This window comes from Corythoichthys intestinalis, chromosome 3, assembly GCF_030265065.1.
Source record: "Corythoichthys intestinalis isolate RoL2023-P3 chromosome 3, ASM3026506v1, whole genome shotgun sequence".
Classification (NCBI taxonomy): domain Eukaryota; kingdom Metazoa; phylum Chordata; class Actinopteri; order Syngnathiformes; family Syngnathidae; genus Corythoichthys; species Corythoichthys intestinalis.
Window position 1 is genome coordinate 60,486,880 of NC_080397.1, and position 27,430 is coordinate 60,514,309.

At 38.9% G+C, this 27,430-nt stretch overlaps 1 protein-coding gene across 4 annotated transcripts in view; it reads left to right on the top strand.

Annotated features, from left to right (window-relative positions):
* The window catches only part of osbp2b (oxysterol binding protein 2b), a 131,519-nt gene that overhangs the window by 74,327 nt on the left and 29,762 nt on the right, over nucleotides 1–27,430 (top strand). For all 4 annotated transcript variants that reach the window (XM_057831283.1, XM_057831282.1, XM_057831284.1 and 1 more), the window contains one exon: nucleotides 14,254–14,504. In XM_057831283.1, the coding sequence (XP_057687266.1) occupies nucleotides 14,254–14,504 (251 nt within the window). The remainder of the gene's footprint in view (nucleotides 1–14,253; nucleotides 14,505–27,430) is intronic.

Genomic DNA, 27,430 nt, shown 5'->3' on the forward strand with positions numbered 1-27,430 from the left:
AAACATATTGCTGGGCATTGTGGCCAAACAGCTGGATTTTTGTTTCGTCTGACCACAGAACTTTCCTCCAGAAGGTCTTATCTTTGTCCATGTGATCAGCAGCAAACTTCAGTCGAGCCTTAAGGTGCCGCTTTAGGAGCAAGGGCTTCCTTCTTGCACGGCAGCCTCTCAGTCCATGGAGATGCAAAACACGCTTGACTGTGGACACTGACACCTGTGTTCCAGCAGCTTCTAATTCTTGGCAGATCTGCTTTTTGGCGATTCTCGGTTGAATCTTCACCCTCCTGACCAATTTTCTCTCAGCAGCAGGTGATAGCTTGCGTTTTCTTCCTGATCGTGGCAGTGACAAAACAGTGCCATGCACTTTATACTTACAAACAATTGTTTGCACTGTTGCTCTTGGGACCTGCAGCTGCTTTGAAATGGCTCCAAGTGACTTTCCTGACTTGTTCAAGTCAATGATTCGCTTTTTCAGATCCATGTATGTATATTTTTTGACCCAGCAGATTTGATCACTTTTTCTGTTAACCCATAATAAAGTCATAAAAGAACCAAACTTCTGTTCCAATCACTCTATCAGAGAAAAATCAGAGTTGTAGAAATAACTGGAAACTCAAGAGAGCCATGACATTATGTTCTTCACAAGTGTATGTAAACTTTTGACCACAACTGTAGGTGCGCGTTATAGTCCGAAAATTATGGTAATCGTTTGATTAATCTTTTGTTGCAGCACTAGTTCTTAGTACTAGATTTCATTCTCATTAGAGTGTACACTTGTACCCAATGGAATGACAGGCTGAAATTTTGGTGAAGCTACACTTTTATCTTTTGTTTGTCTTTAAGAGGTATAATTTCTCAGCATTAATTCAGAGGGAATTTAATTAGGAGTCAGCCTTAGTATGGTCTCATGAGAGGATTGTCCAAACCAAACCAATATTAGTCTTCCAACGCGTAGTTTTATGATAGTAGTGTACGCTTATGACTTTCAAAATCCAATTTTATAACGCAGTAAGAATTTGTATCCTTCCTGCTGAATACTGTATGTTTGTGTGGATTTCCTCATTGCGTCTTCAGCTCAGCAGTCTGTGAGAATGCTGTTTCTCCCCGCTTGAACCTTTGTTACCTCTTTGTGAAAATGGAACTTGAGTACACAGACATGCTGAGACTTTTTTTGCCCTCCTTTCTTCTCTTTCTTTACACTCTTACTCTAAATACTGGATTTGACTGTCAATCTGATTCAAATGATTTCAACGTCAATCTTTATGTAACATACTTTCTATTGTCAGCTTTAGTATGATGTTGATATTCGACTGTCTCAGTGTACAGCAGTTGACCTACATGCAAAATGAATGCTGCACATGAATTAATTTAAATTGAAAACTTGTTCTTTGACAACATGGAGAATACTTTTATTCACAGTAGGAGTGTGAACCTCTTGGTACCTCACGATACGATACGATTTGCGATACAAAGCTCACGATAACGGTGAGCTGACGATAGGGCGATACAACGATTATCGATGCACCGGTCAGGAAATCATTTTAGGATATTCTACAAACAACTAATTAACAGAAAAAAAGCTTCTAGTGTGAATTGGAATGAGTTTATCACTAGTAGACGTCCAATCCATTTGAAGTGGGAGGGTGGCAGCTAGGGCTGCAGCTATCGAATATTTTAGCAATCGAGTAATCGACTGAAAATCCTATCGAGTAATCGGATAAAACGTTTTTTTTTTAGGTAAAGAGCAATTATAAATATACACAGGGGTACACATATTTTTTTTGCCCAGGTTCTCAGAGGAGGACTTGGAGATGTGACTTGGTCCTCATTGAAATTGAGAGCCGACCTGCCTGATGCGATAAAATTATGACAAGCTTTACTTAGAGCCAATTACCTTTAATTAATTATATACAATTAATGCTCGATTAACATCAACCGGCACAACAAAATTGCCATTACTTTGAAGTGAAATGTAAAGAAATAAACATAAAAGCACTAATTTAAAATAAAGGGCATTATGCGGCTCCCACATTAACTCCAAACCTTTGTAAAAGTGGGATGCCCTCCTCATAAGAGCTCATTAAACGTGCATGTTTAGCTTTGTGAAATCAGAGCAAAAACACGTTTATCAGTGCATGGCGCTGTTCTTTACTTTATTCCGCCACTTGTCCATAGGGCGAGTGGGGTCCTGTCTGACATCGATAGTTTGCTTAATTGCCACAAGCTCTGTTTTTTTTCATGCTTTTCAAAGTTTGGATGGCTGAAATTCTTTGACCCTACATAAAATGCGTTGCTCTTATCAGCGACATTGGGATTCTCACGGCAAATTTTGTCCCACATTTCCGTGCGAGGATCATTTGCTTCTAGCCATGGTACCACCTGCAGCCACTTTTCAGCAAAAGTCTTTTTTTTTTCGGTAGCTCCGGTGACGTCTCTGTCGTCCGTCTGTCTTTTGACGGCGGTGGGGGAACACGGAAATAATTACTCAGTGGGGCTTGCCTCTTTGACATTTTGAGAAGTGATTTTCTCGTGTCCGCCGCAAATACAGTGGTCAGCCATCGGTACGCAAAAGCGTATGGAATCCGTCGAGGGCCAGCGTGTTTGTCTACGTCCTGTACGCATGCGCGCATGCGGACCACGTATATGCACCCCTGAATATACATGAGAAAAAAAGACATTTAATCCAATATTGAACCATTTTCAGTCAATCAATGTCTTCATTTTCGATGTACATTGTTGAAATAGCCAACAATTGCCTTTCAGATGTGACTAGAATCAAAAGAAAAAGAATTCACTGCTTTCGTGCAAAAAACTTTTAGATCTATTTAAACAAATGTATACAGTATATTTCTAACCTAAAAATGCCATTACGCTTGATAACACACATCACTTAAAAGTTAAGTGTTTTCCCCACGTGTTTTAGTTGAATTTCCATTTGTGTCAAGCTATTTTCTAGTTCTAAGTTCTAGTGAAGTTTTAAGTTAGTCTAAACTGTAAGTACTGATAGGATTTTGAGTTTTTGCAGTGTTCAAAATAAATGTATGATACTTGCTGTATTGGAGCACATTAGGGACCAGTGCTACTTGGTGTTTTATTCAGCAATGACTACTGAGCTAAAACTGACCGTTAGCTTTATTATGTTTTAATTTTACACCCTTATCACTCTACAGCGCTGTGTTTTTACAGATTAAATAAAGCCTGTATGTAAGACACGTTAGCCACGCATCGACAGTGGTCATAATCAATAGAAACCTAGCCCTCCGAGGGGCTAACGTTACATGAGCGAGTGACAGTAACGTTATATTTATTAGCGCCAAGAAGTGTACTGCTTAAAGATGGCGGCTGTTTACTAACGCTGCCCTAAATGCATGCGATACTTATGAGACGCATCAGACACTAGCTGCTACCACACTAGCATCATACGGGCGTAGTTTTTAGCAACTTCGGCGTAGTTTGTAGCAGCTGTCGGCTGCAGTAAGTTTTTTTTAAAAAAAATTTAATTGCTTCTTCCTCTACGCACGTGACGTCAGCACGTTGTCCCGCATTAAAAGTAGTCCGGGCAAAACGTGATGCTTAGAGCTGGCAAAATTAAACGATTCCTCGAGGTGAATAAAATTACTTGGGTCAGTTTTTAAACTCGAGTTACTCGAGTATTCGTTTCAGCTCTAGTGGCAGCGAATGAACATTCCCACTTCAAATGGATTGGATGTCTATGGCTGTCAGTGGCAGTCAATGCCAGGCAATTTTGGGCCATTTAAGGTCTCACTGGAACAGCACCAAACAAAAGTTCCAGCATCATCACCTTGTCCAATGCAAATTCTTGACTCTTGATACCTTGTCCAATGCAGATTCTTGACTCTTGACAAGGTGTCAAGAGTCAAGAATTTGCATTGGACAAGGTGATGATGCTGGAACTTTTGTTTGGTGCCGTTCCAGGGAGATTTACAAAGATGTTTGCCTGAAGAAGACATCAAAATTCCCTCAGTCCTTGATGATATGGGGCTGCATGTCAGGCAAAGGCACTGGGGAGATGGCTGTGGTTAAATCTTCAATAAATGCACAAGTTTACATTGAGAATTTAGACAGCTTTCTTATCCCTTCAAATTGAAAATATGTTTGTCATTTTCCAAGATGACAATGCATCATGCCACAGAGCTAAAACTGTTAAAGCATTCATTGGAGAAGGATTCAATCCAGTCAATGTCACGGCCTGCAAATAGCCCAGATCTCAACCCTATTGATAACCTGTGGTAAAAATTGAAAAAAAATGGTCCAGAGCAAGGCTCCGACCTGCATGAATGATCTGGCAACTGCATTCAAAGAGAGTTGGCACCAGATTGATGAAGAATACTCATCAATTCCATGCCTCAGAGACTGCAAGCTGCCATAAAAGCCAGAGGTGGTGCTACTAAATACTAGAGATGTGTTTTGATTGTTATTTCTTTGTTTGTTTCTCATGATTCCAATTTTTTTTCCTTGGAAAGGTGCGATTCCATATATATTCCCCTACACTTGCTCTATATAATTAACATTTACTGACCACCACAAAGTTTTTTATTCATTTCTTTTAGTGTTTCTGAATGCTTAAGAGTTGCACTTTTGAACAAATTCATTATTTTTTCAAGCTTTTTATTTGAGTTTGTTCTACATGATCAAAATGTCTGAGTTAGTGCTCGTCCGAGACTGGTGATTTCATACTTTTTGCTAGGGGTTGGATTATGGTGGAAGATTTTGTTAACAACTTGTTGGTTCCTTTTAAAAATATATATATATATATATTAGGGCTGTCAAAATTATCGCGTTAACGCGCGGTAATTAATTTTTTAAATTAATCACGTTAAAATATTTGACGCAATTAACACACATGTCCCGCTCAGAAAGTATTCTGCCTTTTGGTAAGTTTTACAGCAAGGCTTTTTATGCTGTCCAACAGTGAACTCTTGTGGTCGCTTTGCGACATGGTTTATTTTCTTGCCAGTTCATTATGGCTGCACGGCGTCTCGGTCTGACGCCTACGTTGTAATGTTGTGCTTATATGGTCCTTGGACAAGATTTGTCCGTAAGTATGGTTGTTGTAAAGAATGTACATATTATGTTAGTAAGCGAAATGTTATATTTTTTGTATGAGACTCTTTTTGTTTTAGTGAACCTGTATACCGTGCTAAGCTAACGTTGTTGCTAATGCAATGCTTGTGTACTTTTTGTAGTTTTACGACGGTCTAAAGAGGACAATGGTTTGAGGCCATTTAATTAATAAATCAGATGAAAAAGGAAGAAATCTAATTATTAAGGCGTCGTTCACTAGCTGTCTAGCTTTGGAAAAAGTAGACGCTTCGGAGTGAGGACAGCATAGACAGATTTAAATGACAGTAGAGTGAAATGCCCACTACAGTCTTTATGTACCGTATGTTGAATGTATATATCCATCTTGTGTCTTATCTTTCCATTCCAACAATTTATTTTACAGAATATATATATAATTTACAGAAAAATATGGCATATTTTATAGATGGTTTGAATTGCGATTAATTACGATTAATTAATTTTTAAGCTGTAATTAACTCGATTAAAAATTTTAATCGTTTGACAGCCCTAATATATATATATATATTAAAGATGTCCCGACGCCAATTGATCGGGTCCGATCACGTCATTTTCAAAATATCGGAATGGGCAAAAAAATATCGGGCATGCCTTTTTTTTAACATATATATTTTTTATTTAAATTGTTTTCTAATTGTATTTAACGTTACAGACAAAATGTCTTACACTCATCCAGAGTAGTTTTGGCTTAAAGTAGGACTATCAAATTTATTGCGTTAACGGTGGTAATTTTTTTTTTTTTTTAATTAATCACGTTAAATAATTAATGCATGTGCTGCACGACCCACTCACGCATTGTTGCGTTCAATTTATAAAGATGCCGTTTTACCTATAAATAGCACTAAAAGGCAGCGTGTAATGAGTATTTTGAGAGAATTTTGACAGCCTTTGGAGTCAATTTTTATGTGGCTAAAGCCTTACAATACCTCTCTCACTAATTACAAATAACGTGGGAGGCAATGTGTGGAATAAAGGTAGTAGTTGATCATTTTCTTAACACCCTATGTTCTTTCCCTACGCAGAGAAGATATATCAATTGGTGCCCCTACGCACAGTCATAGTTGCACTTCCCATCATGCATTTGGGCAGAGGTTAAATGGCTGCAGTATCATTTACTGAAAGTGCAACAAATACACTAGATGGCAATATTTAGTCACAATATACAAAGTCACATTTATCCTTATAAGTCTTTCTATCCGTGGATCCCTCTCACAGAAAGAATGGTAATAATGTCATCTTGAGGATTTATTGTCATAATAAACAAATACAGTACTTATGTACTGTATGTTGAATGCGTATATTTGTCCGATTTTTATTCATGTTTTTCTTGATGCATTGCCAAAATGTATATGATCGGGAAAAATTATCGGGAATGATTGGAATTGAATCGGGAGCAAAAAAAAACAAAAAAAAAACAAAGCAATCGGATCGGGAAATATCGGGATCAGCAGATACTCAAACTAAAACGATCGGGATCGGATCGGGAGCAAAAAAACATGATCGGAACAACCCTAATATATATTATATATATATATATATATATATATATATATATATATATATATATATATATATATATATATATATATTAGGGCTGTCAAACGGTTAAAATTTTTCATCGAGTTAATTACAGCTTAAAAATTAACTAATCGCAATTAATCGCAATTCAAACCATCTATAAAATATGCCATATTTTTCTGTAAATTATATATATATTCTGTAAAATAATTTGTTGGAATGGAAAGATAAGACACAAGATGGATATATACATTCAACATACGGTATATAAGGACTGTAGTGGGCATTTCACTCTACTACTGTCATTTAAATCTGTCTATGCTGTCCTGACTCCGAAGCGTCTACTTTTTCTAAAGCTAGACAGCTAGTGAACGACGCCTTAATAATCAGACGTCTTCCTTTTTCATCTGATTTATTAATAAAATGGCCTCAAACCACTGTCCTCTTTAGACCGTAGTGAAACTACAAAAAAAAGTACACAAGCATTGCATTAGCAACAACGTTAGCTTAGCACGCTATACAGGTTCATAAAACATAAACAAAAAGCGTCTCATACAAAAAATATAACATTTCGCTTATTAACATAATACAGTGCCTTGTAAAAGTATTCCGCCCCCTTGAATCTTGCAACCTTTCTCCACATTTCAGGCTTCAAACATAAAGATATGAAATTTAATTTTTTTGTCAAGCATCAACAACAAGTGGGACACAATCGTGAAGTGGAACAACATTTATTGGATAATTTAAACTTTTTTAACAAATAAAAAACTGAAAAGTGGGGCGTGCAATATTATTCGGCCCCTTTTCTTTCAGTGCAGCAAACTCACTCCAGAAGTTCAGTGAGGATCTCTGAATGATCCAATGTTGTCCTAAATGACCGATGTTGATAAATAGAATCCACCTGTGTGTAATCAAGTCTCCGTATAAATGCACCTGCTCTGTGATAGTCTCAGGGTTCTGTTTAAAGTGCAGAGAGCATTATGAAAACCAAGGAACACACCAGGCAGGTCCGAGATACTGTTGTGGAGAAGTTTAAAGCCGGATTTGGATACAAAAAGATTTCCCAAGCTTTAAACATCTCAAGGAGCACTGTGCAAGCCATCATATTGAAATGGAAGGAGCATCAGTCCACTGCAAATCTACCAAGACCCGGCCATCCTTCCAAACTTTCTTCTCAAACAAGGAGAAAACTGATCAGAGATGCAGCCAAGAGGCCCATGATCACTCTGGATGAACTGCAGAGATCTACAGCCGAGGTGGGAGAGTCTGTCCATAGGACAACAATTAGTCGTACACTGCACAAATCTGGCCTTTATGGAAGAGTGGCAGGAAGAAAGCCATTTCTCAAAGATATCCATAAAAAGTCTCGTTTAAAGTTTGCCACAAGCCACCTGGGAGACACACCAAACATGTGGAAGAAGGTGCTCTGGTCAGATGAAACCAAAATTGAACTTTTTGGCCACAATGCAAAACGATATGTTTGGCGTAAAAGCAACACAGCTCATCACCCTGAACACACCATCCCCACTGTCAAACATGGTGGCGGCAGCATCATGGTTTGGGCCTGCTTTTCTTCAGCAGGGACAGGGAAGATGGTTAAAATTGACGGGAAGATGGATTCTGGAAGAAAACCTGTTGGTATCGGCACAAGACCTGAGAATGGGACGGAGATTTATCTTCCAACAGGACAATGATCCAAAACATAAAGCCAAATCTACAATGGAATGGTTCAAAAATAAACGTATCCAGGGGTTAGAATGGCCAAGTCAAAGTCCAGACCTGAATCCAATCGAGAATCAGTGGAAAGAGCTGAAGACTGCTGTTCACAAACACTCTCCATCCAACCTCACTGAGCTCGAGCTGTTTTGCAAGGAAGAATGGGCAAGAATGTCAGTCTCTCGATGTGCAAAACTGATAGAAACATACCCCAAGCGACTTGCAGCTGTAATTGGAGCAAAAGGTGGCGCTACAAAGTATTAACGCAAGGGGGCCGAATAATATTGCACGCCCCACTTTTCAGTTTTTTATTTGTTAAAAAAGTTTAAATTATCCAATAAATTTTGTTCCACTTCACGATTGTGTCCCACTCGTTGTTGATTCTTGACAAAAATTTAAAATTTTATATCTTTATGTTTGAAGCCTGAAATGTGGCGAAAGGTTGCAAGGTTCAAGGGGGCCGAATACTTTTGCAAGGCACTGTATGTACATTCTTTACAACAACCATACTTACGGACAAATCTTGTCCAAGGATCATATAAGCACAACATTACAACGTAGGCGTCAGCCCGAGACGTCGTGCAGCCATATTGAACTGGCAAGAAAGCAATAAACCATGTCGCAAAGCGACCACAAGAGTTCGCTGTTAGACAGCACAAAAAACCTTGCTGTAAAACTTACCAAAAGGCAGAATACTGTCTGAGCGGGACATGTGCGTTAATTGCGTCGAATATTTTAACGTGATTAATTTAAAAAATTAATTACCGCACGTTAACGCGATAATTTTGACAGCCCTAATATTTATATATATATATATTAAGCCTGAACGATATATCGTTTAGACATCGCCATCGCGATGTGCGTGTGCGCGATAGTCCCATCGCAAGCACGTGCGATAGTTTTTCTTTTTTTTGATCCACATACGCCTCACTTTCTGGTCTGCGCACAGCCTCCTACCCTCCTTCTCCCAGTCTTGTGATCCTTTCAGTCACTGCACACAACGATGGCTTTGATCTGGCCAAAGAAGCAGACTTCACACGGGCATCTGTCAATCATCGTTTAACTTCTTAAACAGTTGCAAGGAAGCCGCGCTGGAATGAATGTGTGTACTGTGGGGACGTTGGAGACATTTAAATGCCAGAAGTGATCATGAGGAGTTTGAAATTTCTACATGTCACTTCAACGGTCACAGCTAAAGTAGATAAACAGAAGCATTTAATAAAGCCAAGCATTTATCTGCTACAGTACTTTATTCTTGTTCAAAAATGATTTGGTTGGACAGTTATGTTTAAAACTTATCATAATTATGAAATTTGAAGTGCTTAAAAACCATTTATTTATATACATTTTTTAAATCACTTTGGGGGGAAAAGTGAGAAAAAAACATGTCTTTTATGTATCTCTTTCCAATGCTAAATCTAAATAAATACATTGGGCACAAAAAACACACACACAAAAAAAAAAAAAAAGGGGGGGGGGGGTGCTACTTCGCAGTTTTTCACTTATCGCGGCAGGTTCTGGTCCTCATTAACCGCGAAAAACAAGGGATGACTGTACACTGTGGTGATGGTGAGTCATCTAAAGTCTTTCCAAACAGCTATTTAAGTCATTTTCTGAAAATTTCTTGAAAAAAAAAAAATATATACATTTTTTTTTTAATATCGCAATATAATATCGCAATATATCGCAAATCCCCAAAAAATCGCAGCAATAGTTTTTTCCAATATCGTTCAGGCCTAATATATATGATTTATTCTTTAAAACATTGACACCTTTTTAAAACGATATCTCGATTCTTGGCAGGAGCATATCGATAACCTTTTGGGATACAAAATAGCACGATATATCACCATTTCGATATTTTGTCACACCCCTAATACACAGTATATCATTTTTATACAGCATGTGTGTTCTAAAAAGGCTCTAATTGAATATTTATGATTAGGGATGGGAATTGATAGGATTTTTACGATTCCGATTCCATTATCGATATTGCTTAACGATTCAATTCTTTATCGATTCTCTTATCAATTCTAATTTGGGGAAAAAGAACAACAAACGTTTTGATTGGCATCGTGTTTGTTTAATCAGAACTCACAACCTTACAAACTCACAACGAGATCAAAAGAGGCCCAAAGCCTCAATGTTAACTGTGGCAATAAGTGGCAAATACACAAGAATGTGTAACATTTTACTGAAACATTTATCTAATAGAAATAAAAAATATTGGTATATATTGGCAGATAGGTTGTTGTTCTGCGTTTGGCAATATGTGTTAAAGCAGGGGTCCCCAAACTTTTTCCTGTGAGGGCCACATAACTTTTCCCTTCTCTGATGAGGGGCCGGGGTCATTTTGTAACAAAAAAAGTGTGACGATTGCAGAAGTGCATAAATGTAAAAAATTATTGTTTTTCAGAAAGCCACAATCAAATAACCCTTTCTGGATTCTCCACGGAATGAAAGTAAATAAAATAAAAATAATAATATAATAATAATAATTAATAATAAAAACACTATTAATTAAATAGATAATAACCAAACAACCCTCTCTGAATTCTTCAAGGAAAAAGGCCAGGAAATAAATAACACGATTGAGAAAAAAAAAAAATCAAAATGGCCGGACCAAATGTGGAGGCGGGCCGTATTTCAGCCGCGGGCCGCAGTTTGGGCACCCGAAGAAATGCCGCATCCAAGCGAGTGAACGAGCAAAGTGAGAGAGGGAAACACTTCTACGAGCCTACGTTCTTTGTTAATGTTAATGTCTACAGAGGCAACGCCTGTATGTATAATCTTTTGTGTTGTTGTTGTTGTGTTTCCACTCGCGATCGGACACTTAAATCCAGTTGTGTAGTGGTTTGAACGATGTGCTAATGCTAGCGAACGAATGCTAACCATACTGTTATTAGCAGCTAATCATCGCTGATTTACGTTGATGCAAACCTGTTTGTTATTGGGGACGAAATTGATTTGTTTCATTTCTATTTTTAGTTTCACTTTTCAAGTGATGGTTGAATAAAGTCAGCAAATTATACCAACATCTTCTGTATCGTCATTTCGGAGTTTAGCTAGCTGTATAGCTGTCTCGGTGAGGACAGTGCAGTCTATTCCCTCCCGATGCAGTTATCTCCACCTTGCAATGACTGCAAGTCGCTTTGTTGTAATTTTTCCTCGTGAAGTGAAGACACACTTTCGAGCGTTTGAACCTACGTGCTGTCATTGTTATGTTTATGGCTGCAATGCTCGTGCTTACCCGTCGTAACCTTTCATTTTCACACTCTTTCCTGGTGAAGTGTAGTCAAACTTTGGAGCGAGTGGTTCTTGGCGCCATGCTAGTTTGATGCGTCTGGACAACAAGACACGTCACGACGCAATACGCGTCTTTAGGAATCGTTAAAGGGATCGTTAAGGCTTTTTCATTGTGATGTTGAGGCCTCGAAACACTCGGAACCGGTTCCCAATTGGAATCGGATTTTGATTCCCATCCCTATTTATGATCATGTAGTTCTTTTTTGTGCGTGTGTTGGAGGTGGGTGAGTAGTGTAAAGCTGACACGGTCACACTCCTGTTGCGTGTATGCCCCGTTTAACCTCAAGTAGCCTCTATTATGAGACATTAACACTGGTAAATATAGCTGGCGCAGCAAAGGAGTGTGGATATTGGACAAGCTATGTTTCCAAATCCCCCTGGTGTCAAAGGTCATGTGTGTCAATCTTTAGAGGAAGCCATCTGATAAATTACACTTACATCTGAGAATATGATGGGGAATGATTATTGTCTTCAATACAGTGGTATAAAAAAGTATCTGAACCTTTTGGTATTTCTCACATTTCTGCATAAAATCACTATCAAATGTGATCTGATCAATGTCATTGTTTGCATGCTATCCTCATTAAAATATGAAAACCTATAAATGTTTGGGTGGGTTTAGTTAAAGCAGACACTGTATTTTCATCTGTGTGATTTTGACAAAGATCAGACCACATTTGATGGGGATTTTATGCAGAAATGTGAGAAATTCCAAAAGGTTCAGATACTTTTTCATACCACTGTAGACATGTGCCAGTATGAGATTTTGACTGTATGATAACTAGGGGTGTTACAAAATATGGAAATGGTGATATATTGTGATACTTTGTATCCCAAAAGGTTATCAGTATACTCCTGCCAAGAATCGAATAAACTGGAAGTGACCCATAAATGCTCCAAAATCAACAAGAAATGACTGAACATAAACAGCAAATGGCCTTAAATGCGCCCAAATGAAATTCATTGGTTGCTATTGACCGGGATAGACGTCTAATCCATTTGAAGTGGGATGGATGGCAGCGAAAGAATAAATATTCCTTCGCTGCCACCCTCCCAGCTCAAACAGATTGGACGTCTATTAGTGATGAATTCCAATTCACTGCAGAAGGATTAAAAATAGCTTGTTTTTCTGTTTATTAATTGTTTTGGAGATTATTCCAGAATGTTTTCCTGACCAATGTATCGTCTTATCGCTGTATTGTGAGATCATCGTTACGTGAGCTTTGTATCGTATCGTGAGGGACCAAGAGGTTACCACCCTTAATGATAACCTTAAACAAAAATACAGCGGTTTCACCGTGTGCGCGTGTGTATGACTCGAATCATTATTTACACATTAAACACACACTCACCGTCTCTCAACACAGAAAGTCACCAGAGAGAAAAAAAAAACACCACAGGCTGTATTATGAAAATGTTATTTTGAGCAGATGTTTACAATGGCGGAAGACTTTACAAAAGTAGGCTAATGGTAGAGACGAAACTAGTTAGCCGTCTTGGCATGCTAACTAACCACGTTATCTGCCTTGTGAACAAGCTTACGTTGTAGTATTTGTTTTACCATGGCTAGACACACTAAACATGCTGGAGTGAACTCTCGTAGCTGGTGGGAAACGTTCATGACAGCGTTTACTTAAATTTTGTGTAAAGTGACGGATGATGGTCACGTAAATGTGAAATCATGTTGGAGAATGATGGAATCTGACCTTCTGGCCGAATTGTCGTTGTCTCGCCGGCCCGGGTCGTTGGAGCTGCGCCAGCACGGGTCCAGCGGTTCGGCTGGTGCGCGTTCACCTTAGTCGTAACCCTTTGTACTGACTCCATTTTGAAAGGTTTAAAGAAGAATCACCGAGAACAAGTTGACAATTTATTCGGGTCGACGGCGATCAAACAGAAAGGCGAAACAGACTCAGGCGAGGAGGCAAACTCATTCCAAGGTCACCATAACACACGTCAACAAAAGGTTCCTGAGACAAAATGACCACAATTAGTTAAACATTCAGTCTTTTGTTTGTGGATCGGACAGGAGGATTCGGGTGTTACTGTTGTCCGGGCAACTAGGGTTGTGGATTTTGCCACCTCAGCATCAAAGGGGCTGTTGAAGTCTTGTCAGTCGTGTTATCAGTTGGATATCAGGCGTTCTCTGGTGTTCCTTGTGTTGGGACAGAGTGTCCCGCCATTTGTTCTGGACTGTCCGGGAGCACTGATTGCGAGAGTTTGGTGCGTCAATCATGCCATCTGTTTCTTTTCGGTAGCTGGATTTCTTGCTGCATTTTTGGGACATAAAAAATTGCTAATACCGCATTACGGTATGACAGAAAATTTTCGTGGTTGTGAAATCGTAACATTTTCATTCCATGGTACACCTTGAAACCGGTAACCGGCACATGCCTAGTCTTGATGAAGAAATAACAAAATATGACAATGGCAGCGCTTTTAATTGAGCAATAATGGTTGAATATTTATTTCAAATGGTAGCTACAAGAGTCAGCATAACTGTGACGGGAAGTGTGTGTGTGTGTCATAAGATTGAGGTTGTGCAGATGCTTTATGCTGCAAAAATATCTGAAGCAAAACTTGTTAAAATAAATGTCCTACTTTGTCCTCCAGATGACTCAGGAGACGAGGATCCGGGATCCCAATCGGACCGCAGTGAGATTCAGGGAACTTTAAAGATACTCATCAGCAAGCTCGATGACCTCAGCACATGCAATGACTTGATTGCCAAGCACGGGGCCGCCTTGCAACGATCTCTAAGTGAGCTTGAAGGCCTGAAAGTTCCAGTGGAGGGCGGGGAGAAGATCAAGGCAGTCAATGAGCGAGCCACCCTCTTTCGTATCACTTCCAATGCTATGATCAATGTGAGTAACCTAATGTTAACACATGAACGAATAAGTTTGCCAAATGCACTCTGGGTGTTTCGGGCAAATGAGGCAACAAAAACATAGCATCTACTGTTGATAATCCATTCTCTCCGGTTCTTAGAACAAGTGTTTTTTTCATCAACGATGACAATAATAAAAATATTTCATCAACGAACAATTTTTTTACGTTGATGATGAGACGATAACAAGTTAAAAACGTGTTTTAGATGACCAAAACATAACGAGACTAATGCCAGTTTTCGTCTGACAAGATGAGAACGAGACGAAAACGCGCTATAGTAGGGTGACCATTAGAGCTGGGAATCTTTGGGCACCTAACGATTTGATTACGATTACGATTCAGAGGCTCCGATTCGATTATAAAACGATTATTGATGCACCCCCCCCCCCCCCTTTTTTTTTTTAATTAAATGTTTTGTACATTAGTTCCAAAATTGTTCAAAAATCCTCTCAGGCTAAACCAAACTACTATTTCAGTATCAAGTTAACATATAGCAGTAAACAAATATACAAAAATAACAGTAAATAAAAAACTCCAGTCCCCATTCTGTAACAGCAGCTTTAAACAACATTCAATCAATTTAATGTTGTGAATCAACTGTTAAAGTTGTTAAAATTGCTCCCGTTATTCCATAATTTCCCTTTTGTCTATTTTCGACATGTGAAAGTTTTAAAACTATTTTAAAGATAGATTCAAGTCAATATTTTACCGATTTAGGAGTATTTTAGATAAAAAGTTAATTAGGTTTGCTTGGAAGGTTCGCTACAACAGCCTTGCAGGGAAGTGTACTGCTTTAAGATGGCGGCCGTTTACTAACTCCTGCATCTAGCTTTTTGTAGATGTGCTGCTCACGCTACCGAATCAATTGTGCATCTAGTCCTATATAAATGATATCTACCATTACATTATGTGGATGACGTACTTTATAGCAGCTTTTCGGCAGCAGTCAGGTATGTTGTTGGGTTTTTTAATCTCGTGGCATGAGTTGAACTAGAGCCGTGAGTTGAGCATTTGCATTACCTTAGGGGCCGGGTAATAAGAAGCATGATGTTTAGCTACTCTCGCTGCGTTCTTCCTCGTTGCGCCCCAAGGACCGGGCGGCGCGCTGAGTGTGTTGTACTTCCGCTTTACTTGGCATATTTCAATAATCGGAATTTGGATGTTTGTGAATCGTTCTCGAATCTTCCATGGCCGAATCGCGAATAATCTAAGAATCGGAAATTTTGCACACCTCTAGTGACCATATTCTGATTTCCAAAAAAGAGGACACTCAGCCCGGCCTCAAGATATTTGAATTTTACTTAAAGTTCACTCAAAGATGCCTATATCACTTTAATATATTTAAAGTGTGCCCCCTCACTCTGGATGGAAAAATGCAGTGTGAAAACAAATAAATAAATGATGACTTGAAGAAAAAAAATTATATATATATATATATATGTACTGTATATTTTATGTTGTATAACTTTAGTTCCTATGTGAATATTAGTTCCTACTTGTTTTGTTTTGGAAGGAGGATTTTGTATTGAACACGGGGCCGTGTTGGTTATTATTATAGCAGAGAAGACAGCAGTAAATCAACAAAGAAAAGTCAACTGTGCCCTGATCTACCACTCAAGAGATCTGATGGACTCAAAAAGTGGGTTACGATTGCATATTAGTTTAAAAATCAACCGGATCCACCGTATTTTTACATGAGTGACTTCCGGTCTGCTAGCTAGTAGTATTGTCGCAGGAGGGCCGCGTCTCGAATCAAATAATAAACTCTGCCGTTCTTTTCGCGTGCGTCGCGTTGAGCCGCTTCTGGGACGCGTCTAACACGCGTCCGCACTGCGACTGGTGTGCATTGGCTAATTGACACTGCGTTCTCGCGGCGGGCACGTTGTCGCGCCGTTGACGTTTCTGGGTTATATACTGTCCGTGTTGGTCCTCATTATCGTAGAGAAGACGGGGTAAATATAATCTACACAAAGAAACTGTAACCCGATCGACTCACAGCCTCGAAAAGTAAGGGTTACATTACATCAGGAACTCGTTCGGTACGCCTCCGTTCCAAACCGAGCACCCCGTACCGAAACGGTTCAATACAAATACATGTACCGTTACACCCTTATCACACACTAAATGTAACTCGTAGGGTTAGCCTAGCATTTACGTTCACATTATCAATAGGCTAATGCTATGCACGTTAGCCAGTTGTAATAAACATTAGCATTATATAGCATTTAAGCTAGCGGACTTTTGCTATTAAAGTTAGCCAATTGTTGTAAACATTAGCATTGGATAGCATTTAAGTTAGCGGACTTTTGCTATTAAAGTTAGCCAATTGTTGTAAACATTAGCATTGGATAGCATTTGAAGTAGCGGGCTTTTGCTATGCAAGTTGGCCAATTTTTGTAAACATTAGCATTATTTAGCATTTAATATAGCAGACTTTTGCCATGCAAGTTAGCCAGTTGTTGTAAACGTTAGCATTGGATATCATTGAAGCAAGTGGACTTTTGCTATGCAAGTTAGCCAATTGCTGTAAAAATTAGCATTATATAGCACTTAAGCTAGCAAGCTTGTGCTATGCAAGTTAGCCAATTGTTGTAAACATTAGCATTGTTTAGCATTTAAGCTAGCAAACGTATGCTATGCAAGTTAGCAAATTGCAACAATGCAACAATTGGCTAGCTTAGCCAATGCTTAAAAGCTATAAAATGTTAATGTTTATCAGATAGTTTCTGGTGCGCACCAGATTGCTTAAATTTATTTTATTTCTGCCAATGTCCCTTTAGGGGCTCCGTAGAAACATTTAATTATGAGTAGGCAGTTAAACGATAAAATGACTAGTTGTGCATATCCCTAATGTAAACTTTATGTATTTTGTATTGGAACCTTAATTTGATCAAATATCTCATTTTTGAAATATTGCTTAATGTGTATTCAGCTTTCTAATCAAAATATGCACATATCGTGTAATCATTGTATATTTGGTGCAAAATATCAGACAGCCTGCAATCCAATAATTTTGCATTTGATAAGTAGCGGCATGACAAGAGTTGCACCTGAATTTAAACTATTATCCATTCTGCTATTGTCCATATTAGAGCTGAAACGAATACTCGAGCAACTCGAGTAACTCGAGTTTAAAAACTGATCCGAGTAATTTTATTCACCTTGAGGAATCGTTTAATTTTGCCAGCTCTAAGCATCACGTTTTGCTCCGACTACTTTTAATGCGGGACAACGCGCTGATGTCACGTGCGTAAAGGAAGAAACAATAAAAAGAATAAAATAAATACAACTTACTGCAGCCGACAGCTGCTACAAACGACGCCGTTTAGATATCGCATGCATTTAGGACTAGAAGTGAAATGACAGACTCGGCCGCGTCTGGGCAGCGTTTGTAAACGGCCGCCATCTTTAAGCAGTACACTTCTTAGCGCTAATAAATATAACGTTACTGTCACTCACTCATGTAACGTTAGCCCTTCGGAGGGCTAGGTTTCTATTGATTATGACCACTGTCGATGCGTGGCTAACGCGTCTTACATACAGGCTTTATTTAATCTGTAAAAACACAGCGCTGTAGAGTGATAAGGGTGTAAAATTAAAACATAATAAAGCTAACTGTCAGTTTTAGCTCAGTAATCATTGCTGAATAAAACACCAAGTAGCACTAGTCCCTAATGTGCTCCAATACAGCAAGTATCATACATTTATTTTGAACACTGCAAAAACTCAAAATCCTATCAGTACTTACAGTTTAGACCAGGGGTGTCCAAGCTTTTTGCAAAGGGGACCAGATTTGGTGTCTTAAAAATGTGGGGGGCCGACCTTGGCTGACTACCTTTACGTAGAATTTTAATATTTAAGCAAATTTTAGCAAGCCATTCTGTGTGTCACATTTGCTTCATTATTTTTTTAAATTAATAATTTCAACAATCTCGCCTTGTGGCGCTATCTTTCGACTCTCGGGTTCTTGCGAAATACTGCTGCTGTGAACTTAAACTATCTTCAAGTTGCTTAAATTTCTCGCTGCGTATCTTCCCTGTAATCTTGTCGTACATACTGTATCAGTGTGTCTTGTTTGGTAATATCGCCTCACATTGAACTCTTTAAAAACAGCGACTGTCTCTTTGCAAGTTGTTGCGTATTTTAGTGAAGAAATAGTCCAATTTCCACCTATCCTTGAAGCGTTGGCCTTTCGCAGTCAACTGTTTTTTGTTGATTGTCGCCATTTTAGAAAATTGGGAGTAAAGGGTCATACGGGGTAATGTTGCCTGGAGTGCTGCTGCCTTTTAGTGGGTAAATGAGGAGGAGCATTTAGTGTGTAAGCTACTTCATATGCTGGTGGCAGTACTGCTGACCAATTTATTAAGTCTGTGTGCGGGCGAGATGTTATTGATTTTATGACAGAGGCTGGGGGCCGGATGAAATTTGACCACGGGCCGCATTTGGCCCCCGGGCCGGACTTTGGACATGTCTGGTTTAGACTACCTTAAAACTTCACTAGAACTTAAAAATAGCTTAACACAAATGGAAATTCAATTAAAACACATGGGAAAAACACGTAGCTTTCAAGTGATGTGTGTTATCAAGCGGAATTACATTTTTAGGTAAGCAATATGTTTTAAAAAAAAATTATTTTTTTTTGTTATAAGATCTAGAAGTTTTTTGAGTGAAAGCACTGAATTTTTTTGTAGTCACATTTTAGATGTAATTGTTGGCTGTTTTCAACAATGCACATCGAAAATAAAGACATTGATCGACTGAAGACGGTTCAATATTGGATTAAATGTCTTTTTTTCTCATGTATATTTATAATTGCTCTTTACCTAAAAAAAAGTTTTATCCGATTAATCGATAGAATTTTCAGTCGATTACTAAAATATTCGATAGCTGCAGCCCTAGTCCATATGGTGTTGAAGTAATGACACTAAATATGATGTGGGTGTGTGAGAGGGTGGGGATTAGCCCCTTTCCCTCTTTCAGACTGAGCCCCCCCAGACTGCTCAGTATCTCTGGTTTCTGGGTTGCAGTTACAGACTCCACTCTAAGCGGACAACTGCACAAGGTGTGTTGAGTGTCATACTTCTTAAATGCTTTGATAACTATGCACATTTTTGTGTCTCTTGAAATCATTTAGCAATGCTTAGTTTAAACCGATTTAAAAACAATCATTTCCAGACAGGACTGCATCTTACTTGTTGCAATATCGTCTGCCAACCAGCAGGGGACATTTCAATCAACTGGTTAAGTCATAGGGAATACCCTCCTGGATTTTTAAAGCGATTATAATGCCATTAGTTTACTAAGAATGTGCTTCTGACAAGAGTGCAATGCTAGCTCAAACCCCTTGTGGTCATTTTACTCTCATACATCTAAATTACTGTCTTGAAGTGGAAGCATCTAAGATTACAGAATGCAGGGACTCCTGCAGCTGTGGGGTTGGTCTTGCAAATGCTGCTGCCAGAGCATTGGTGCCAATGTCTGTGGACATGCAATGATCTCTGTAGTATGACTATAGATGTCACCTTTGTCCATTTAGGTGCGACGTAACTTCCCACACGTGCGCGTAAGGAAATGCCTTCTAAGTGTGTGTACTTAGTGAGTAATAGGAATGGTTGCCAGTTCAGCGAGTCCTTAAATGTCAGTTGAGTGTCATATTTTCGTACCAACGGCACCAGTTCCGATATGCACCCACTGGTTTTTAACCTTTATTAACCTTGTCCTCTATCGCCACTGGACGTCACATGCAGTCTGCACTAGAACTGGAGACTCAGCGATAAAAATGTGGAACTAGCGTAAGTCTTTTTCAATGGCTGTTGGTTTCATAGCCGTGTCTAAGGAAGTGAAGTGCAACCTCACATGCATCTTTAGCATTTAAATTGAATCATGACGCCTGTGGTTGAGATTCTTCATGTTTGATCAACTGAAGGTAAGATGAAATTGTGCTTCAATCTGAAGTGGGAAATATTTTTGAGATTTCTGTCATTTCGACAGTCGTTTCTGTCTTATCAGTTTGTTTGTTTTTATGCAGAACATGAAAAATTATTTTCACCAACACTGTGACAATAATATGATGAAGGAAAGGGGAAAATATAAGCGGCATGTTTTAAAATTCTGCTTAAACCAAAGTTTACGTACAGTATTTGTCATTGGTGTTTTGTTTTATGTCTTTGCATGTTTATTTGAATAATAATGACAATACAGTGGTATGAAAAAGTATCTGAACTAGGGCTGCAGCTATCGATTATTTTAGTAGTCGATTAATCAATGAACTAGCTAGTTCGAATAATTGAGTAATCGGATAAGGAACTTGAAAAATTAAAATACCTGAGCTGAGCCTTAAACGGTATAAAAAAATAAATAAATAAGGATCTATGGACAACAAAAGAACAATGGCTAACTTACATAGCAAAAGTCCGCTAGCTTAATTGCTATAAAACGCTACGCTTTTTTTTTTTTTAAGAATGCTAGAATGCTCTTAACAAATGGTTCAGACACATATTCCCACAATAAATAAAAATACAAACGGCAAAATATACCACAAAACGAAATTACGAATGAATTTTTAAAAATTATCTCAAACAAAAACTTGGCTTATGTTGGTCTTAACATGGAGCAACTGGATTCAGCCATGTGAAATGAGGCACACTAGCCACCCAAAATAATAAAAATAAATGCAAACACTTTCAAAATAAACCATTACAACGCCACTTTAATTAAACGAATACTCGAAGCAGCAAAATTTAATTCAAATCTTTTTGTCTAATCGAATACTCGAGTTAATCGATTAATCGTTGCAGCACTAATCTGAACCTTTTGGAATTTCTGCATAAAATCACCAAATGTGAGTTGATCTTTGTCAAAATCACACAGATGAAAATACAGTGTCTGTTTAAAGCGCCTATGACAGCAAAATGTATGTTCATTTCATATTTCACGTGGTATTTTATGCTCCTGAATGAAATGGACCGCTTGGATGTGTGCGAAAGCGATTGATATATTCAATTTTTTGAATCCCGCGCCATGAGAATGAGTGAGTTCCTGAATTTACGACGAATGTGAATGTGATGTCAGCGAAATAAACATCTTCAGTATACAGCCAATACTACAGTATGCAGAACGACTGCAGATTCAGCTGATTTTGCGGATTGTTTCGTTTATTATTCGCATCACTCCAGCCCAGTGTGCTGCAGGCTTTTTTGCTGCACCAGGGAGAGGTGTGTGAGCCTTTTTGAGCAAAATACTCAGAGAGGTAAAAAAAAAGAACCCTAGAATGTCTGCTAAAGACTTACAGAAATCAATGGCACTGTCCAGTATCAATATGCACACATCAACTATATGTAAAACTATGGCCAAGAATGGTGTTCATGGGAGGACTCCACAGAGGAAGCCAAAGCTCTCTAAAAAAATATTGTTGGTCGTTTAATGTTTGCAAAAAAAGCACTTGGACACTGCACAGACGTTTTGGCAAAAATTTTGTGGACTGATGAAACCAAAGTTGAATTGTTTGGGAGTAAAACACAACGTCATGTGTGGAGGAAAAACGGGAACAGCTCACCGACATCAACAGCTCAACCCCACCGTGAAGCATGGTGGAGGGAGCATTATGATTTGGGGCTGTTTTGCTTCCTCAGGGCCTGGACAACTTGCAACCATTAATGGAAGAATGAATTCAAAAGTTTATCAGGATGTTTTGCAGAAAAACCTGAGGCCGTCTGTCAGACAGTTGAAGCTAAAAAGATGATAGATGCTGCAACAAGACAATGATCCAAAACACAGAATTAAATCAACTTCAGAATGGTTTCAGAAGAACAAAATACACGTTCTGGAGTGGCCAAGTTAAAGTCCAGACTTGAGATTCTGTCACATGACCTAAAGATAGCGATTCATGCCAGACATCCCAGGAATCTGACTGAACTACAGCAGTTTTGTAGAGAAGAATTGGCCAAGATTAGTCCTTATCGATGTGCCTGACTGATCTGCAGCTACAGGAAGTGTCTGGTTGAAGTTATTGCTGCCAAAGGGGGCACAAAATATTAAATTTGATGATTCACTCACTTGTTTTCGCCCCTTCTGTTAGTGTTTGCATACTATCCTGATTAAAATATAAAAACCTATAAATGTTTTGGTGGTTTTAATTAAATCAGACACTGTTTTTTCATCTTTGTGATTTTGACAAAGATCAGATCAACATTTGATGGTGATTTTATGCAGAAATGTGAGAGATTCCAAAAAGTTCAGATACCTTTTCATACCACTGTATATTTTAATAAATGGTTTTCAAGCACTTCAAAAATGTAATCATTAACATGTTACTGTCCCATCGAACTATTTTTAAACAAGAATAACATGTTTCATAAATGCTTCATTGAGTGAGTCCACTCAAATCTGCTCACGCTGCCCACTAATACACACACACACACGTTTAACAAGCAAAACAAGTTGGCTACTTTGAAGCGCAGTGCTCCCAAGCTTGTACATCCGTCAGTCATCGTTAACTTTAACAAACAAACTGCCGCTACCCTGGTAGCGGTACATCTCTATAAAATACTGTATTTATTCATTTTTAGATTTTAAAAATTACAATCCAGGATGGACTCGGAGCACGATGTTTGAAGCGCAAATTAGTGAGGGATTACTGTATACCAATAAGCTAAATTACAAATGCATTTTAAAAAAAACATTAGCGCAAACAAAAATTTACCTTATGTTGGCCTTAACAAGGAGCAGCTGGATTCAGTTAGACGAGATATGGCATATTCACTGTTGCTACTAGAGGGCGTTGTATCCACCCAAATCAATAAAGCTAAATGCAAACACAAAACAAACCATCACCGTGCTTAAACTAATCCTCGAAGCAGCTTACTTACTTAATCGACTAATCGTTGCGGCAAACTGACATTATAGTAATCAATAGCGCAGTTTATTCATATACCCACTGACATTACAACAATTTAGAGTCTTTCACTATTACAAAAATGCTAAATTGTAATGGAGTGGAGCCCTCTCTCATTTAATCGCTGTCACATGACATTTTCGTATTGTGTGTTTTCAGATGTAAGGCGTTCCGATTCATTTACTTCTGTGCTTACTGGGTGGCAGGAACATCAGGCATACAATACAGCGCCAACAAATGCTGACAAGTTATTTCTGTGTGATCCAAAGTAACCTTTTTGGCTCAGCAGGCCCAGCACAGTAGGAATAATGATGCCCCACATGACTCAAAAGTCTTCTCCCATGCAAAGAGGGTGAAAGTGTAGCTCATTTTTCACTCTGTTCCCTTTTTTTTTGTTACAATATCTTCTGGGGAACATGGAGAAAACGAGCTTTACTCTTTTAAGTTACTTTATAACTTTATAGACAAGTTTCCTGAGCGAAACATGTTCTGCGCCATCTTTGACATTTACTGCTATGGTCTTCCGGTTTAGACAGAACAACATGAAGTGCGGTTGAAGTAAGCGGTGTGTGTTTGTATTAAGCTGGGAAAGGATACAAAACAATCTCTAAAAGTCTGGATGTTCATCAATCGACAGTCAGAAAGTTGTCTACAAATGGAGAGAGTTTGGCACTGTTGCTTGTCTCCCAAGGAGTTGCCGTCCACCAAAGATGACGCTAGGAGTTCAGCGCAGAATACACATAAAGGTAAAAAAGAACCCTAGAGTGTCTGCTAAAGACTTACAGACATCACTGGCAAAGTCCAATATCTCTAAAACTATTGCTAAGAATGGTGTTCATGGGAGGACTCCACAGAGGAAGCCACTGCTGTCTAAAAAAAAAACAGTGTCGCTCGTTTAATGCTCACAAAAAGAGACTTGCACACTCCAGAAAAGTTTTGGAAAAATATTTTGTGGACTGATGAAACCAAAGTTGAATTGTTTGTTAGTAACACACAAGCCACTCGTGTGGAGGAAAAATGGAACAGCTCACCAACATCAACACCTCGTCCTCACCGTGAAGCATGGTGGAGAGAGCATCATGATTTGGGGCTGTTTTGCTACCTTTGGGCCTGGACAACTTGAAATTATTCATGGAAGAATGAATTCCAAAGTCCAATCAGGATGTTTTGCAGGAAAACCTGAGGCCGTCTGTCAGACAGTTGAAGCTAAAAAGAGGATTGATGCTGCAACAAGACAATGATCCAAAACACAGAAGTAAATCAACTTCAGAAAAATCAACTTCAGAATGGTTACAGAAGAACAAAATACATGTTCTGGAGTTGCCAAGTCAAAGTCCAGACTTGAACATGGGGTTGTGGCATTACCAGCGATTCATGCCAGACATCACAGGAATCTGACTCAACTACAGCTGTTTTGTAGAAAACAATGGGCCAAGATTAGTCCTGATTGATGTGCCAGACTGATCTGCAGATACAGGAAGCGTCTGGTTGAAGTTATTGCTGCTAAGGGGTGGGGCGGGGGACCAAAGTAAAATGTGATCGTTCACTTACTTATTTTTCCCCCTTCTGTCATTATTTGTATTTAAAAAATACAGAAATTAACTCCATTTTGCGTGCTTGTAAAAAACAATACTATTGCAATTTACTGGAAGACAACAAAACCTATACTTGCAGACTATGGAAAATACTAAACGGGATGATAAAAAGAAATAGGGAGTCAGGGAAATCTTACCCTGAGTTCGTTTATGGAGATAACAGTGAGATGAGAAGCAAAGAAGAGATTGCTAACACATTCAATGAATTCTTTGTAACTGTTGGGCCTAAACTAGCAGGGAAAATTCCCCCTGTAACTACTCATAAGTGCTCTGACCCCATTCTAAAATCCATGTTTTTGGAACCAATACTGGCGTCTGAGGTAAAGAGTCTAATTATGCAGTGCGACAACAAAGGTTCCACTGACCTGCAGGAAATTGACATGAAACTCATTAAAAGCATTCATAATGAAATACTGCTCCCCGTAACTCATATTTTTAATACATCTTTTGAGACAGGAATCTTCCCTGATGAAATGAAAATTGCTAAAGTTATCCCAATATTCAAAGGTGGGAACCCACATGAGTTCAACAACTACAGACCTATCTCCATCCTGCCTCAGCTATCAAAAATTCTTGAAAAACTCTTCAACAGTCGACTTGACAAATACATAACAAAACATCATTTATTATATGATAGCCAATACGGGTTTAGAAAAAACCACTCCACGGCGCAGGCCATAGCAGAGTCTGTAGAACTGATCACAGATGCTGTTGACCGAAAAGAATACTCAGTGGGCATTTTCCTGGACTTAAAAAAAAAGCCTTTGATACTGTTTACCACAATATCCTACTGGACAAACTCGAGAGACTTGGAATGCGAGGCATCGTTCTAAACTGGTTGAGAAGCTACCTGGAAAGTCGTTCTCAATATGTTACATATGATGGATGCAGATCATCTACACGTCTAATTACATGTGGCGTGCCCCAAGGCTCTGTCCTGGGACCGAAACTATTCATCCTATACATAAATGACTTACATCAAGCATCTAAACTACTTAAAATGGTACTTTTTGCGGACGACACCAACATCTTTTGTTCTGGAAAGGACCCACACAGTCTATCTATACAAATAAATGAAGAATTAGCAAAACTGCAAAAATGGTTCGATGCAAACAAATTATCTCTGAACCTCGAGAAGACTAAATACATTCTATTTGGAAGAAAAGGACTGAATGAGAACCTAAACATACAAATAAATAATGTTGTGTTACAAAGAGTACAACAGCACAAAGTATTAGGTATTGTTCTTGATCACCGCCTAACTTGGAAGCCGCATGTGGAGCAATTGCGCAACAAACTCGCTAGGAGCATCTCGATTCTCTATAGAGTTCAAAACATGCTAGATACGAGGGCTCTCCAAACCCTATACTGCGCACTCGTTCTGCCGCACCTCAATTACTGCCTAGAGATCTGGGGACGCACATATCCAATACATCTATGCCCACTCTTTATCCTTGAAAAAAAAAAAAGCCATTAGAATTATTCATGGAGCACCGTTCAGAGCACATACCAATGAACTTTTCATCAAGTCCAAGCTATAAAATTCCATGACCAGTTTAATTACAAAATTGCTCAAATGATGTGCAAGGCCAGCACAAACTGTCTCCCGACTAACCTGCAAGCATTGTTCCAACTAAGAGAATCCTCCTACGATCTGAGAGGAAACAGAATGTTTTCCTATCAGACCATTAGGGCGACAATGAAATCGTTCTCGATTGTAAACACTGGGGCTCGCCTATCGAATACATGTGATGCAGCGCTAACGAATATAAATTCTTTAAGTTACTTCAAAAAAATGTATAAACAAAATATAATAAAACAGTACATTGACCAAAATCCATCGTAACTGCAGAACGCACACACATCACAGATAAGATGTTCTCACAGCAAAGGATGACTAAATGTCAGGGTCAGAGAATAAGACATAACACTTGCGCTTAGGATATGCCCTTCAGCAAAATCACATTACTGAGCTGCCATTGCAACGTGAGTGCTGTGTCTGACCTGCGACAAAATGGAACTTGTAAATTGGGCACTGAGTTCTATGGATAAAATATTTTCTACGATGCGACCGACACCAAGCCAACGCCCATGTCCAGCCAGCACCTTCACGTCTGGTTATGTGGAGGATGCCTGGGGTAAATGGAGGCCGTTATGCCTTACGTCTCTCCAGATAGAGGACGTCGAGGACCTATTCATCTTCGGCTCTCTGATGGCTCTTGCCTTCCTGTTGCTTCTTGGTGCCCTCTGGGTTCGCCGATTCTCAATGAGGACGAAGAACCAACTCCATGAGATATTGGAGGTTGCTCGTCACAACGGCGACAAATTGGCGCAGGTGACGAGGGAACAAGCAGCGCTAAGTGACGCCGCCGCTCAACTGGTCACAAAAATCGACGCGGAGCTGCGTGATCAT